The following is a 17616-nucleotide window of genomic DNA, read 5'->3' as shown; positions in this document are numbered from 1 at the left end:
TGTAATGTTTTGAACAACCAATTAAAAAAAAAGGAATTTTCCCTATACAGGGAATGTGAATGTATCCTTGTCTAAGCGTGAAAAGCACCTTTAACACTGTTTTCTTAGGGCTTTCATTCTGAGAGCTTGAACCAAGACTTTCTTAGGGACAAGTGTCACTTTATGATCCACAATGGTATGATGACACTGGGCATCAATGGGAGTGATGGATCAAAGGGTGGAGTATAAGCTTCCTCTAAGTGGTTAATTGCTACCCATTAGAATGTAAATGGCATTTAAGCAAGGTTTCCTAACTCATGCCAGCAGGCTCCATGCCTACAGAACTTGGAGGTCCATCTATTTGCACTTCCATCCTCCCCCCTCCTCTCTCTCTCTCTCTAGACAGACAGACACACACACACACACACACACACACACACACACACACACACACACAAACTGCTTTTCTAATTTAATATCATATGCTAAATATTATATATTTAAAATCAAGCTGAAAATGTCCTCCAAAAATGCACCCATTTTTATGTTTCTAAATTATCTGTGCATGATGGATAACTCAACTGAGAAACACAGATAGTTATCTTTCATTAAGACAATTAAATCGGGCCTATAGTTTTTGATTGGAGGACATGGCCACTCATGAGCTGTCATTCCCAACAAATTAAGACTTGGCCAGATGAAACAGACAACTATGACCTTCTGAATTTGTCTTGGCTTATTTTAAATACTACACTGAAATTTTAAAGATTTGCTACATAGGGCTGGGTTGTAGCTCAACTGTTGAATCTCTGCTTAGCATGTGTGAGGGCCTGGATTTCATCCCTAGTACCACCAAGACAAAAAGAAAAGGGAAAAGGAAAAAAAGTTTTCTGTACAATGCTTAAACCAAAACCACAGATGACAGAAAAAGAAAAAGGAGAAAAAAATTGTTTTCTTCTTTACTTGGATGTGAATAGTATATTCTTTAGAAACAGGAATAGTTACTCAGAGCAGACACTTTCGATTTCAAAAATATAGGAAACTGTTACAAGCCTCCCCTCCCCCATAAGACCATTCTTTCATTTTTCTTTATAAATTTATTTATTTGTTTATTTATTTAAAGGCAATTCCTTGAGCTACCTTTCTATAAATGTTTGGTTTGTTCAGAAAAAAAAAGAAAAGAAAACATCATGTTCCTCTAAATACTGATAAAGGGAATATTGTTTATTTAGTTCTTTTCTTTTCTTTTGGTACCAGGTACTGAATCCAGGGGTGCTTACCCACTGAGCCCTTTTTGTAATTTTTTGTTTTTGAGATAGGGTCTCACTCAGTTGCTGAGGCTGGCTTTACGCTTGTTATCCTCCTGCCTTAGACTCCTGAGCATATTTCAAATACTATATAAAATAGACCTCTAGAAGGTTAGAAGATTCCCCCTCCAATGGAAAATAGCAGTCAATAGCTCACTAGTCAACATAAAAACTCAAAATTAAACACATAGTGAGCATCACAATGTATTCAATGAGCAGGTCACTGGCATATTTTCTATTCAATCAAGAACATCTCAGATTCCTAAGTAAGAATATGGGCTCAGACTTTTGCAGGTAGTAGAAATCCTATCATTCACCTTATTCCCTATCAATTAAGAAAGATTGCATTAGAATAGATTTTCCAGGAAAGTCCCCTCGGAGCGCTCTGTATATATTCATATACCATCTTCCACTGCACCGTAAAAATCTTAATGATCTTAACTGTTCAATGAGAGATCTCCACAGAAACTCAGTGTGCGTCACTCTGTGGTCACTTTACAAGTAGAGCCTCACCTCTTTATTAAGTGAGGCTTTACTAAAATATGAATTCTGACAATATTAACACTTCATATAACTGAAACACACAAAAAGCTACTTTTACATGCTACTCTCCTGAATGTAGACACACACACACACACAAACACAAACACAAACACAAACACACTGGTTGCTGGTGATGCTCCAGACAGAAATTTCCTTTAAAAAAGACCTCAGAAAGTTTAAATGGTATGTTTTCCTTTCAGATTTGTATAACATGGGATGTAAAATGTGGACTGAAGAAAAGATGATGAAATAGTGGGTCAATTCTCTCCAGCTCTGGTCATAGTTTATGTTCCCTGCAGAAGGGTCTCTGCAGCAGCTGAGAATTAGAAGCTGCAATGAAGGTCCACTCATTGAAGGTTCAACAGACAGAAGGGGAGGGAGACTTCAGCATACACCTCCCCAGACATACCCTCTGCACCTTTGCCTGATACAGCTGGAATCACAGGTACAGCAAAAGCTCACATATACCCCTATCAGATCTTAACTTCCATATGTCTCTCTTTCCTTTGGACCACTAAAATCAGGAAGAGAAGAGGGAGAAAAGCAGAATTTTCCAACTCTCTGGAAATGGTATGTTACACAAACCCTCCTTCTAACACTCACACTCCCCTCACCAAAATTAAATGAGTGGTTAGAATAATATGATACTACATTCAGAAGAACTTTAAGCCAATCCCTAATAATCTGAATGTATCCTGGATTTCCTCCAGATGATAGAACTCTCCAGGGCCATCTATGGGGTTGGCTCCTAGGAGGGAAACCTCTCACCAATCCATAAATAGCATTTGCCAAGTCCTTGAAAGTCTTGGACCTGGTCTGTTAACTATCTGTGTCTCCCAAAGGAATGGGAGCCTCTTGAGAGTGGTAAAAGCTTCAACTTACTCCCAGTGTAGCTCCTACCAATTAGCTTATGTCTCAATATTTTATTGGCCAGAGTTATGTTCTAGATACTTTAATCAACAGGGGATCACAGTGAAATTTTGTTAATCAAACTCTGGAATAGAATAAATTCTATTCCAGCACATGGCACCATTTGCTAACTCTATATAGTACTTCTATGTATTCATACTTTTTTTTTTTCATTCCAAGGATTCCCAGGTCAAATAAGTTTGGGAAATCCCCTACCAATCTGAATTGTCTGTAGTCCACATTAACATATCAGTTTTGGGCAGTCAGTCCTACTATAAATAAATCTGTTTAACCTTGTACAATATAAGATTTTCAGTCATATCTGGCTTTAGACAAAGCTTAGAAGACTGCTGTCTGCAGCAACTAGAACTATGACCATAGGAGGTACTCAATATATGTGGAATGAATATATATTCTGAAAAGTTAGAGGTTTTTTCCTTTGCTCTTTACACTGCCACCACTGCAGTGTTGACTGGCAGTCAGCTGGAATATGGTATGCATGCCTGCAGTGTGTTCTCAAGAAGGTACAGGAAGGTAGGCAGCATAAAACAGGGAGTGAAGGGTTCAGGTAAATAGTTGCTAAAAAAAAATAATTTAAAAGTTCAAATTGCTGTCTAAGTATATATTACAAGAAATATAAATTTTTGACAACTTGTATTTGTATCTATTAGGTATTTACAGCTGTCAGCTATTATTAGCATGACAGTGATTATCTAAATAGTATTTTTATTTTCAAAATGCAGCAGAATTAGATGTTAAATATGGAATCTGGGTGGTAGATAACTGGGTGTTCACAATACAATTTATTCGATTATTTTGCATGTTTAAAAATGCTTATATTTAAACATTGGAAAGATTTAAGTCCCTATGACTCGTCTATTTTGAAATACAATATAACATTATACAGTTTTTTAATGTCCTTTCTTTATTTCAAGTTGAAATATAACATTATACAGTTTTTTATGTTCTTTTTTTTCAAGTTGAAATAAGTTTTATCCATTTAAGTAATTTTTAAAGCACTTTGATCTAGAAAGCAAGACTACACTTGGATGCTAATGAACCAGAATCAGCCACAGGAAATGACTTTGTACAAATTGTTGCAAAAATGTTGACAAGGCAGAGGTAGAGTTTAATCACATATGCCCAGCATGTTAATGCTAATTTTTTACAGGGTTGTTATTATGTCCTTTTCACTGATGGGCAAAGGGAGATATAACAACTTCTCTAAAGCTGGGGGGCAATTCAATGGCACAGATGGGATCCTGTGCACCCTTCTTAAATCATGAGGGGCAAATGTTCTCTACTGCTCAAGAAGGAAATTCATCTACAAGTAAAAATGGATACATCACTTAATCTAAAGATTGATTGACGTTTTTGTTTAAATGAGAGGGATTATATAATTAAAATGTGTGTAAATGAGATGCTATTATGACTTCTTTGATCTATACTTGCAAATAATTCTTCATCCTAAAGCTGATTACCCTGTCAGGATGCACATATGTTTTAAACAAACAGTGCTTCTCCTTTTTAATCTTACTGATTGTTGACTTTAATTTTGGCAACAAATTAATTTTAATCATAAGTCTCTGGAATAACATTATTTTAATACATTTAAAATTGCAAGAAACAGTAATATTCCTTTAAGTAGAGAGTTGCAAACTATGAGTGCTTAGTTGTTTACGGTATCTTTTTACAAATTGAGACTTTTTCAGTACACATAAATGAGAACTATAAAATGCTTCTTACATCATCAACATGTGTTACTATTAGAACCCCAGGAGAATCCTTAATGCACAAAATCCACTTGTCTTGTGGATCAAATCCAGTCTTAGATGTCAAGGAAACTGTCTGAACTGTGCGAATGTATGTGTGTATGTATATGAGTGCGCCAGTGGGCACTAATGCGTGTTTGTGTGTGTGTGTGTGTGTGTGTGTGTGTGTGTGTGTGTGTATGCCCATGGAACGTAACAATTTCACATTTTTAGTAAAAGGCCTGAGTATCTTAATCTTGTCCGGACATTTTGGCCACTGTTTTTGAAATATTTGCGACAAAAATGTTTATAAATATTTTTATTTTATATGAATTCAAATATGGGTCTTTTGTTTAAGATTTGAGCCAAACCCACTAGTAGTGCTAGACTTGTCCTTGGGGAGTGAGACTCTACCAGAGTCACTAATTCACAAGATATTTTCTTATTACTTATGTACCTATTCTATAGTCCTTTTAGAAATTTTTTGGTCTCATTTAAAAATGTCATTTCCCTTCCCAATCACAAAGTTTTATATGTGTTCATTTCAAAGATATGGGAAAAATAGAAACCATAAAGAAAAACAATAACCAGTAATAAATACTACCACCAGGCTGGCATGACATTTCCCTCACCATTAAAATCCAATGGATTTCTCAGCTCCAATACAAACTTCTTTTTTTTTTTTTTTGCCCAAGTGCAAATAAAATAGAATAGAATTTAATATATTTGATCCCTAAATCAGGAAAAGTGTTTTCATATACTTTCCATGTATTTCTAAGTATATGAAAATTGCTAGGATGTTACACATCAATATATCACAGAGAAAATATCTATTTTTACAAAATTTCCCTTGTGTTTTTTAGTAGGAAAGGCCATTAAAGTTAGATAAGAATAATGTTATCTTCTTTTACCCTTATCTCCATTCTCCCACCTTCATAATTTTTAACAGTGTGGACCTATGCATTTTTTTATACAGTTCTCTTAAAATATATCTAAGAAGTACTGCTGTAAAATGCTTCTTTGTAATAATAGAAGTTCATATTTAAAGGATCAAAATGTTGCACTATCTGAAATTTAAATCAGAGCTAATTTTTCCATAATAAAAATTAGTATTAGGTATTCAGAAACATACTTATTTTTAGTTGTTATAAAAAGTAAAAACACAGGTGAAGCGAATCTGTTAGCAAATGAGTTACTTATTCTCTTTCTTTTACAAATGTTCAAGTTTCTTTTTGAATCACATCATTGCACAAGGATGCCATACCTAGTTTCTCAGAAATCTTATAAGACAGAGGGCCACAGGAGCATAGGAGATCTGTGAGCACCTGAATGATGAAGACAGATGACTCTAGGGAAAAGGACAATGTTGCTATCCTGCTCATTCATGTCTGGCCACATGTCTGGAGATTTCAAAGCATACTAATTAGGGCAAAGGAAAAGGTAACCATTTGTTTATAGAACAGAAAAATCATACTACTCATGCACATAACCCTGGTAACCAAAACCCAAATGTAACTTGTGTAGGAATCCCAAGAGTGAACCTGAAAAATTTCCCTTTAAGTATATCTATTATTCAGCAGTAGTATCATTGAGCATCTCTATTTGATGGACAAGGATCATTGGTGGTAACAAGAAGTGTGCAGAGACACAGCCAGACTCCTCAGCAGCAGAAACCAAAGTTCCATAAGACAATTACTCTCACAGGGATTTCAAAGAATAATGTAGATCTAAAGGTCTTAGATCATAAAAATTGAGATTGGTTATTATTTCTTAAAAATATGAGAACAAATATTTCATATCCAAAAAATTCTTTCACGGTAGGTTTTGTGTGTATTGGATAGGAAAGACAGAAGGTAAAACAATGTGGGTAGGGATCAAAGCTTTAGAAAGAAGAAAAACCAACACTGTAACATTTTTTCCCATCTGTCTAACCATCCATCATCCAAAGTACTACCAGCTCCTTTGTTTTAACTAATTAAAATAAGAATTTTGAAAGATTTCCTCATTCAAATAGCATTCAGTGTAAGCACTCCTGAACTAACAAGCCTTCAATTGAAAATATGAGTTTAAACATAAGTGCATTAGCAAAAGTCTGTATGCCACCACCTAGAGCTCATGCTTTTTCACCACATGCCTTTAAAACATCAACCCATATGGGTCTTTGTAAGAATGTAATCAGTTAGTTCCTACCTCTACATAGTCCTTGGCGTGGCCCCAATCTCGTTTGGCATCCAGATTTCCCAAACTGAAACATTCCAGTTGTCCAAGGTAAATCTTAGCTACTGACCGGCTAATTTTTCGAGTAACAAAATTAGCTCCTAAAAAGAGACAAAAGATGTATTATCAGTGAAGTACATTTGACATGTAACAGTTTAGTGAACCAAACACAGCATCCGCCTCCGGGCATTTCTTTCAATCCCCCCACCCCCAACCCCCATCCCGCTTAAAATAATAAAAGAAAAGAAAAAGAAAAAAGATCACTAACTGTCATTTAGACAAGTTAAGAAGGTCTAATTCTAAGTGTCACATCAGCTCTACTTTCATAACAAACATTTTTTTCTTTAGGGGACGTCTTAACATTCCTAATTTGCTGCTTCAATATGCAAGCCAGGCATTAGGCCAAAGAAAAGCTATTGGAATGCCAGTTTTTAAACAAAAAATTCTAAAGGGTTGTATAAAGGGAAATGCCAGAATGGAAGACAGACATCTAAGACCACCCTGATTTTTTTTTTAAGAACACAAACATCATATATTCCTATTAATAAGGCTATTTTGGGGCCCATGGGAAGAGGGGGGAAAGTAACTTAGTTCACAGAGTATAACTAGTGAAAGGAAACCAAAAAGAAAATTTATTTGGGCTGCCTTTCTCTTAACAAAATAAGTGGTGATCGCTCTGATTCAGAAACCTGCACAGCCACACAAATATCAAGAATGACATGATTCCAAGTCAAAAGTTTCTCTACACCATACTTTGTGCAATGCCATTTTCCAACTTCATGTAAATGTTATCTACAGAAATGGCCTCCCGAGTTTTGTAGAAATGTTTTTAAATGATTGGATGAAAGGTAGTATGAACTAAAGAAAAAAACAAATTATTTTAATGTTCTATGGTTTTTTAATGAAAATCTCTATTTACTTTTAGTTTGTTTTATTCTTTTTCTCACTTTTTTCTCTTAAGAGATAGGGTCTTACTTTATTCCCCAGGCTGGTCTCCTGCCTCAAACTCCTGAGTAGCAGGAACTACAGACACACCTCCATGCCTGGCTTCTATCTCCTTTTAAGAAATTACGAAGAAGGATAAAATTAAAAGGCTCCACTAAGGCAATTTTATCTGCACCTCTGTATTTAGGTAACATTACCAGAGAACACCATTTCATGCCAGATTTTCAAGATAATAATACACATGTGCGCTACTATGGCTTCATATGGTTCAGACACATTGATATCATAACTTATCACATATCAATAGCTTTACCTTGTTCTTCTGCGAATGAAGAAGGGAAGCAAATATGATGAAAGATTTTGGCTTCTATTAAAACTGGCATAGGAATAAGGGGAATATTTCTAAGTAGCTTTTCTAAATTTTGGCAAGAATGTGGGCTATCACAGGTTCAAACACATACTAAACTCATTCCACCAACTTGATATATACATTTATACAAATATCATTAAAGAAACCAATTGTACTGCTGTGGGAATTCAAATATTCAACTCACAAGTCACATTAAAAAACTAGAGTTTAAACTTTCCATAGAAAAGTTTGTAAAACATACAGAGGCCCTTCAGGAAAAAGTCTTTCGAAATGAAGATATATTTTGGGATCAAAAGTTCAAAGCCAGCCTTAGCAACTTGCAAGGCACTAAACAACTTAGACTTTTTTCCAAAAAGGAAGGGGGTGGGGTGATGTAGATTAGTGATGCAGATTGGGGATGTAGATTAGATATATTTATTGGCTACAATTCCTCTAAGTATATTACTAATTAGTAAACTTTCCATTAACTTTTAAAAATTAACTTTATAATTGAATTTACATATTCTGATGTCTGTTTTTACTTTAATGTCAGGACTGAACTATCATTCTAAAGTATGCCAGGTAAACCAGTGATGCCAAATTATTATTAGACCAACATAAACAGTTCAGATTTTTCTAGTTAGCAGGAAAGCAATGCTTAGGAGTCTAATGGAAACATTTGATCTTGTTTTATTAATTTATTCTTTCAGCCAGTATTACCTGAGTACTACATGGCACAAGCTGAGCATTTGAAAGAGAAAAGGCAGCCCCTGCTATCAGGCAGCACAGAGGAGAAGATGGACCAATAAACCCAGGCTGACCTATTTATAGATTTGTCTATTGGGATACTTCATATAAATGGAATTATATAATACCTGGTCTTCTGGGACTAGAATCTTTCACTTTGTGTGGAGTTTTTCAGGGTTCATCCATGTTATAGCTTCAATTGGTACATCATTCTGAGATCAGGAGGTAGAGAAAAGGCCAGGCAGTCAGAGAATTGGGCACCTGGAGGGGCCTTCCATGATCAGCAGAACAAAAATCCCAAACTGTTGCTAAGGAGTTTGTGAATATCTTACCTAAAAAAGGCATGCATGCTATGGAGTCCACAGCCTCTCCAAAAAAGGGAATAACCTGTGATCAACATCTTGATTGGACATGGGACCACATGGATATCTTGTGGACACTGGGTGTCTTACCCAGAATTAGGCTAGAGCATGACTTCCTCTTATTATAACCAATGAGTATAAAACATTATCCCTAGCAGACATTTATAAACTCCTAAACAGGACTGGCCCACTAGCAACCCTCTTGGTACCCCTCCCAAGGGGGTTATTTTGCTTTGCTTCAATAAATTCCTAGACTTTGCTTTCACCTTCTGTTGCCCATGAATCTCATTCTTCAGGTTTCTACCAGATGCCATGCTCCATGTTACAATTCCTTTTTTTATAGCAAAATAATATCCTCTTATATGGAAAAATGCATTTTATTTACCCACATATCAGTCGAAGACCTGGTTGTTTTCATCTTTCCACTGATGAAAAATGCTTCTATGGACACATTTTAATTTCTTTGAGGTATATAGGGGTGGAATTACTGGGTCACATAGCGAGTCTCTATTTAACCTACTAAGCAACTGTAAACTATATTCCAAAGTAGATGGAGCACTTCATATTCCCACCAGCAGAGCAATAGGGTAGTGAGTTCTCTAATTCCTCTCCAGCATGTTGAGGTCTTTTCTATCACAACCACCCTAGTGGGTACTTAGTGGTATTTCATGTGGTTTTGATTCACATTTCTCTGATCACTAATGACATCAAGCAACTATCTTTTCATATGCTTACTGGACATTTGTACATTTTCTTTGGGGAAATGTCTACTCAGATCGTTTGCCTACTTTTTTTTCTAAACAGGGTTGTCTTAAGTCTTTTAAGAGTTTTTACATACGCCAGATCCACTTCTCTTATCAAATGTAATTCCCCAATATTTGCTCTCATTCTGCATTGTCTTTTCACTTTCTTAACAATGCCCTTCGAAACACAAAAAGAGTTTTAATTTTGGTAAAGCCCAATTGGCCTATTTTGGTTTTGTTACATGTGTTCTTGGTGTCATACTCACAGCTTTGTCTAATCTAAGGTCATGTGGATTTACTCCTGCATTTTCTTTTAAAAATTTTATAGCTTTTGTTCTTACATCTGGGTCTTAGATCCATTTTTAGTTAATTTTTGTACACTGTGATGAAAGGGTCCAGCTTATACATTTGCATGTAGAAATCCAGCTGACCTGGCACTATGTGTTGAAAAGGTTACCTTTTCATCACAGAATTTTCTTGGCACTTTTGTGAAGAATCAGTCATAAATGTGAATGCTTATTTCAAGTCTAGTTTATTAATCTCTATGTTCATCCTTATTCAGAGTCTTTACTATTGTAGTTTTCTGGTAAATTTTAAAATCAGAAAGTATGAATTTTCCCACTTATTTATTTATTTATTTTGGTGCTGGGGATTGACCCATGGCCTTGTGTGGGCAAGGCATGCACTCTACCAACTGAGCTATATCCCCAGGCCCCCAACTTTCAACTTTTTAAAGATTATCTTGGCTATTCTCACTCAATGAATTTCCAAATAAATCTTAGGATCAGCCTTTTGATTTCTGCCAAAGTGCCAACTGAGATTTTGATAGGGATTTTAGTAAGTCAATATTTTGGAGAGTGTTTCCATTCTAACAATCTTATGCCATCCAGTCCATGAACGCAGGACTTTGTAAATGTGTCTCAACAATGTTTAATAGTGTCCAAAGAAAAAATTTTGTACTTTTTTTTTTGAGGGGAGATATTAGGGATTGAACTCAAGGGCACTCAACCACTGAGCCACATCTCCAGTCCTATTTTGTATGTTATTTAGAGACAGGGTCTCACTGGGTTGCTTAGTGCCTCACCTTTGCTGGGGCTGGCTTTGAACTTGTGATCCTATTGTCTCAGCCTCCCTAGCTGCTGGGATTACAGGCATTCACCACCATGCCTGGCTGTACTTCTTTTGTTTAATTTGATCCTTAATACTTTATTTGTTTTAATATTATAGCAAATAAAGTAGTTTTCTTAACTTCAGTTTTAGATTAATTTTAAATAATATTTTTGCAATCATATGTTTCACCAATTAATTCTTAGATGAGGCTTAAAAATCTACTCTCCTTAGGGTAGAAGATGGGAACCTGGGAGACAGAGGAAGGAAGGGAAAGGGGAAAGACTTGGTGAATGAAATTGACCAAATTATGTTGTATGCATGTATGAATATCTAACAACAAACCCCACTAATATGTATCATTGTAATGAAGCAATATTTTTTTTTAAAAAATTCCTCTTCTCGTTTTTTATTACTTATCACACAGAACCAATGTTTTTAGAAGAGAACTATATTAAGTAACAGAACATGAGGGCTGAGACCTCAGAGTTCACTTTTCCCAACCATCCCAAATATGCAAATGAAGGCAGAAAGGCAGAACAGGTATCAGCACATGTTCTGAGTCTGTCTCCAGCCCTGTGCTGCTTTCAATGACCCACAGAAAAAAGCAGGATGTACCCCCTTCCTGTGAGATGGCTCCAGTAGTTGTAAATTATCACATATGTGGATAATGAAGCCATTGTACTTATTTTAAATACATACCTTATTTCTAATAGCCTTAAGTTAGAAATCCCTACCTAGGAAGAATATCAAGAAAACCAACCCAACGGAGCTGAACAAAGGCCAGCTCTTTCACTTAATAGTTTGTGTCAGCTCACACAAACCATTAACAGCTCTGAGACTATGGTATGCTTTATAATATTAATATAATAATAACATTTGCCATGTAAAACCTTGGGTACATTAATGCAGATGAAATAGTATCACAGATATAAATTGCTATAAAATAAAAGGAATGTCAGCATGTCATTGTTCATAAAATAAGGATAATAAGAAGTAGGTTTGATGTATAAATGAAAAAAATCAAGCTAACAGGATTTATAAGTACTTATTATTATAATGATCACATTAAATTGGTAATGATATGTACAATTAAGTATCGATGAAAAGTTCAAATTTCTTACTTCTTTTGTGACTGTATATCATAATTCTTTGATTTTGAAAGTCTGAGATTGAGGTCTAAATAAACAGTCATTGCCAAAAGTAGGCATGTAGACTTACATACAGGCAGTGCTAGTAAACATTTCTTGAATCATTTCAGGTTACCCTTTCAACATAAGCTCAATAACCTTTATAAACACTTATTCAGAATACAAGATAAATGAAAGAGGGATTTTAGTCTAAACATTAGCTCTAAGATTTGGATCACAAGTTTCACTAATACTGATAGAATGAAAAGAACAGAACTTCTGTTCAGTAAATACAACATGCAAAAAAAAAGCCACTTTACAAACAGCAGTATATGTTGGATAAAATATTATTACCATTTCTTGAAATTCAAAGCTGAGCCTCTAAGAACTAAAGGAAAATCTGCAGGGGAAGGGGACTCCAGCATGTAGAACATGGACATGCACCAAGGAATCTGGTTAGGAGGAAGAATGGAAGGCTACCTCAGGATTAGAAACAGGCTTCAACCTGTCCAAGCTGAGACAAAGGCCAAGTTCTTTGGCCTGGGATGCTAAAACTAAGGCCAACACACTCACTGTGTCAGTCACTTGCAACCATAATTCTGTACTTCTATCACTATTATGATCTTAAGCAGGTGTATTATGTTCTTATCGTCTGATTTATAAAATGGGATCAAAATCTACACTAGGAACCAAATAAGTACTACACATTTCAGAGGCTGCAGAACATGTCATTAATGTAAAGTGCTTCCACTATTATACATGTTTGCTGTCCTGGATATATTTATTGTGATAAGAATTAGAAAAATAATATTCTAAATAATTTCAGCATACAAAAGCCAAGCATGGTCACTGTTCAAAGTTCCTCCTCCAGTTTAAGATGGACAGGCTAGTAGCATGTGGCAGTGGTCCTTGAAAGGAGAGATTCCCCATCTATCCCATCAAGGCCAGTGGAGCAGAGTGTGAGTAAAGTTAGAAGGAGTTGAACCTTGGTCTTCTCACCCACCTTCTTTGGGCCAAGGCATATGGGATAAAATAATCAAATAGACTGAAGGAATCTCCAGGAGGACCCACTTCATGTCTGAGTCCACCAGACAGACTTAGAATAGCTGCATCCACACATGCTAAGCAGTGCAGAGGGACTCTAAAGAGACCCTGAGTTGGGCCAGAGGTGGAGAGGTGAGGGCCCCTGGAAATTGAGGTTTGGAGAAAGACCACCCAGGACTGAATCTGAACTACCCCAAGAACCTTGGAAAAGAGAAGTCTGGGAATTTTACAAACAACAAACTCCAAAAGAGCCAGACCTGGGACCAATCCCACCTGCATGGCTACCAGGCAAGGGCATAACTCTGCACTAAGACCAGGAGGCATGCAGAGTGTCCCACATGGACCTGTGCATACCATCTGTCCCTTTGTCAATACAAGGTCATATAAGCCACAACTGTGTCCCAAGCACCTGTAAGCCATCTTGAAGAAAAACAAAGGACACAGAATTCCAAGAAAAAACTAGCTTTGGCATTACATTAAGCGGACACTGAACTACATTATAAAATTTAATTTGTTCTTTTTGAGAAAAAGTATAACTTAACCTTTAAGGACTGTATTAATTTCCTATGGCTGCCATACAAACAACCACAAACTAGGTGGCTTAAAACAACAAAAACCTGTTGTCTCATGGTTCTGAAATGAATATCTGAAGTCCTACAGGACCATGCTTCTACAGGGATATCTTTGGGAGAAACTCTTTGTCTCTTTTAGTACTTGACAGCTCCTTATATTCCTCAGTGCTAAGGGCACATTCCAATCTCTATACCTCCATCTTCACATGGCCTGCTCCTTTCTACACCTGCTCCTCACTGCTTCTATTTCCCATCAGAAAACTTGACATTGGATTTAGGGTTCACCTGATAATCCACAATCATCTCTTTATCTGAAGAACCTTAGTTATATCTCCAGAGATTTTTCATCACATGAAATCACTATCACAGGTTCCAGGAACTAGAAAATGAACATATCTTTTGGGGTCTATCATCCAACCAAAACATGGACCAAGGATTAGAATATTTATAAAATATAAATATAAATATTTATGATAAAATATAAATATAAAATATATTTTGATAAACTATAAATGGGAAATAGTTTCATTCCTTAAAATGTCATTTTTCCCCCCAATACTGGGGACTGAACCCATTAATGTTCTATCTCTGAGTTACATCCCCAGACTCCCCCATTTTTAGAGACAGGCGTGCCTGGAACTTCCAATCCCCCTGCCTTAACTCCCCAGGGAGCTGGGATTATAGGCATGTGCCACTGCACCCAACTTAAAATATCATCTTCAGAATAGTTAGATAACTTTCAGGAGTGCAATAATCAAATAGGATCTCCACTTGTAAAAAGATTAACTTAGAGGTAATAAAGTTAAGTTCCCCCTCTATTTTAGATCTGCAAATTTCCTTCAGATAATCTGAATAACTCTCTGGCTCTCTATCTTCAGACAATCTATGATTTCATCCATAGCTTCACACTGTAAATGCTGTGTGTGTTCATGTATTTATCAATTTCCTTTCTTTTTTTTTTTTTTTTTTTAAAGAGAGAGTGAGAGAGGAGAGAGAGAGAGAGAGAGAGAGAGAGAGAGAGAGAGAGAGAGAGAGAGAGAGAGAGAGAATTTTTAATATTTATTTTTTAGTTCTTGGTGGACACAACATCTTTGTTGGTATGTGGTGCTGAGGATCGAACCCGGGCCGCACACATGCAAGGCAAGCGCGCTACCGCTTGAGCCACATCCCCAGCCCTATCAATTTCCTTTCTCAGCATTTTATCTTGCGTCTGCCTTCAGGCATAATTTCCCTTCTGAGAATTCATTTTTCTTTTTCTTTTCTCAGTGCTAGAGTTTGAACACAGCGCCTTGCATATGCTAGGCACCCCCTCTACCACTGATCTACACCCCAGAATATATTCTTTAAAAATTCCTTTAATGTAAAGAAATGGTCTGGCTTTTTTGCACAAAAACAGTGTGTGGTTCCAGACAGCTGAAAACTATTTTCAATTTCCATTGGTGGTATTCTTCCACTGTATTCTCATTTCCAGTTTTTGCTACTAGTCTGTAATTACTTTGCAGGTATCTATCTTTTTCCTCTCGTTAGTGTAAAATATTCATTTGTCTTTGGTGTGCTGGAGTTTCAATCAAATGTGTCCAGACACAGTGTTTTCTGTATGTGTGAGTATTTTATCCAGGTTGGGAAATTTTGCAACAATTATCTCTTTAAATATTTCCTCTTCTTCACTCTATTTTCTTTCGTCCCTTGTTTTTCTTCTGGGAAAGCAAGTTATACTTTCTCATTTTAACTACTAATCTCTTAATTTGCTTTGCTATAATTTTCATCTCTTTTCCTTTCTCTGCAACATTCTGGGTAATTTCCTTGGATCCATTTAGGTTTTCTTCAGGAGTCTAATACTTAAGTCAGCCATTTAATTTATTATTATCACTATTATTATTATTATTTCTATGTATGTGTATACACACACACACACACACACACACACACACACACACACACCTGTATTGTGTTCTTTTGGTTCTTTTTCAAATCTGCATGGGCATTTTTATATTTTCTTGCCTCTCCCCTATTGTTGTGATTTATAATTTTATTTAATGTTTTTTAGTAATTTTACATTGTGAATTTGATAATTCTCATACTTGGAAGTTATTTTTGGAGATAACTCTTTATGTTCTATTTCTGCCAATTTTGACAGATGGTGGTGGTTTGTTTCTTTGCTCCTTGAGTGAGAGTTCATGTTTAGTAATCTTAATTTGCTGGAGATCAGAGGGCCTTTATGAGGATGATGTTTTCCTCCTGTAATGGTTGGTGCTTATTTCTCAATGGAACCAGGAGATGCTAACACCTGGGATCTCATCTCCTTCCAGTATACCCAGGTTATGAGTTTTTCCTCTTACAACTTTTGCTATGTACTGATTAAAGAGGTCAGGCATTTCCTACAGACCTATGCATGCTGCTGCATCTCACTACATAAATGGGATCAGACACCATGTTGGTGTCTCCAGAGCTTGCCACCTGCTAGCAGAAGGAGAATCATCAGGAAGATGAAGACAGGCATAGAAAATTTAAAAAACTGCATTTGCCCTGTGCATCTAATATAATGTCAATACTGTGCCACCTGGCACATACTTCTTTTTATCTTCACTTCAGAAAAAAAAAATTGATTGTTCTGTTTTATTTTACTGTATTAAAATTTTTTTTTTAGTTATAGATGTACACAATACCTCTATTTATTTATATGTGGTGCTGAAGATGGAAGCCAGTGCCTTACGTGTATAAGGCAAGCACTCTACCACTGAGCCACAACCCCAGCCCCTGTTCTGTTTTATTTTATGCAGAGTATGTGTAAATATGTACGTGAAAATGTATTTCAAACCTAAAATCTATCTCAACTTTTTTTGATCACACCACTTCTCTGACTCAAATACAACTATTTGTAATGATTTTTTTCCACATTCCAGGCAAACTACCCTTTTTCTCCTTGTGAAGTTCTGAGCCAGAAGATCATCTTGACTTTGCAGTTCTCTACCCTTTGCACTGGGCCTCACTTCCTGCAAAGACAGATGACCGAGATGGCTGTGAGGCCCTGCCAGCACACCAGGAGGTGGCTCAGATACAGAGCCACAGTCAAATTCCTAATTTCCTGGCTTTGTTCTTCTTCTACTCCTGACATAGATGTGTACGTGAGTGCATGTGCATGTGCATGTATATACACAGTTCCTGTTAATTTAAACTTTCTACTATAATGTCATCAGTCCCAACAATACAAGATACCTGTTACATAACTTCTAAGAATGGAAGGAAAAGAACAAACTTCATTAGACATACACCTTAAATTACCAGCATTAAACCAGAGACAATGAAAATGGTTTTAAGACAATGAGTAGTACCACATTTACTGAAATTAAAAGAATTCGATCAGCTATTAAATCACAATATTTTTCACAACTTATTATTCCCTTAAAGATTTGTTTTTAAGACAAAATACAGCACTGGCATCTTGTGCAAATGGAGTAGAAATAGAGGAGGAAAACAGCCAAAGTTATCCTGCTTGTTGCTTTAAATAAAATCACTTTGTGTATTTCCCATGGTCCTAAAATTATCCTATTTAAGCCCTAAGAAGCAATATAACTCTCAATGTGTAGTGACTTTTATTGTTCATATGTGCACACATACACATGATTGTGAATGTGCAAACGCACACACGTGTGTAAAACTTATCCCTCAACATCCAAATAGTATTTGAAATAACCACAATTTCTCTAATAAAAATTTTATTCCATTGTCTAGTGCTTCATCTAAAAGCTTTTAATTTAAAGATATTTTTTGGAGTTAGATAAAGTACAAAGACAGTTTGGATAATATTCATTGTAAAACAGAAATCATTCCAATTTATCCTGAACCCCACATGAACCTCCGCCATGGGGTCCTGCATTTTTCCCCTGTGGTAATCTCTGGCCACCCCACTG

The 17616-nt window shown here is 36.1% G+C and overlaps 1 protein-coding gene across 2 annotated transcripts in view; it reads right to left on the bottom strand.

Moving 5' to 3' along the window:
- Positions 1–17616, bottom strand: part of GMDS (GDP-mannose 4,6-dehydratase) — a 676213-nt gene that overhangs the window by 318731 nt on the left and 339866 nt on the right. For both annotated transcript variants that reach the window (XM_081295088.1, XM_081295089.1), the window contains exon 7: positions 6680–6807. In XM_081295088.1, coding sequence (XP_081151214.1) covers positions 6680–6807 — 128 coding nt within the window. The remainder of the gene's footprint in view (positions 1–6679; positions 6808–17616) is intronic.

Source organism: Spermophilus citellus (assembly GCF_964194105.1).
Source record: "Spermophilus citellus genome assembly, chromosome: 5".
NCBI classification, from domain to species: domain Eukaryota; kingdom Metazoa; phylum Chordata; class Mammalia; order Rodentia; family Sciuridae; genus Spermophilus; species Spermophilus citellus.
This window is presented reverse-complemented; position numbering and strand designations above follow the sequence as displayed.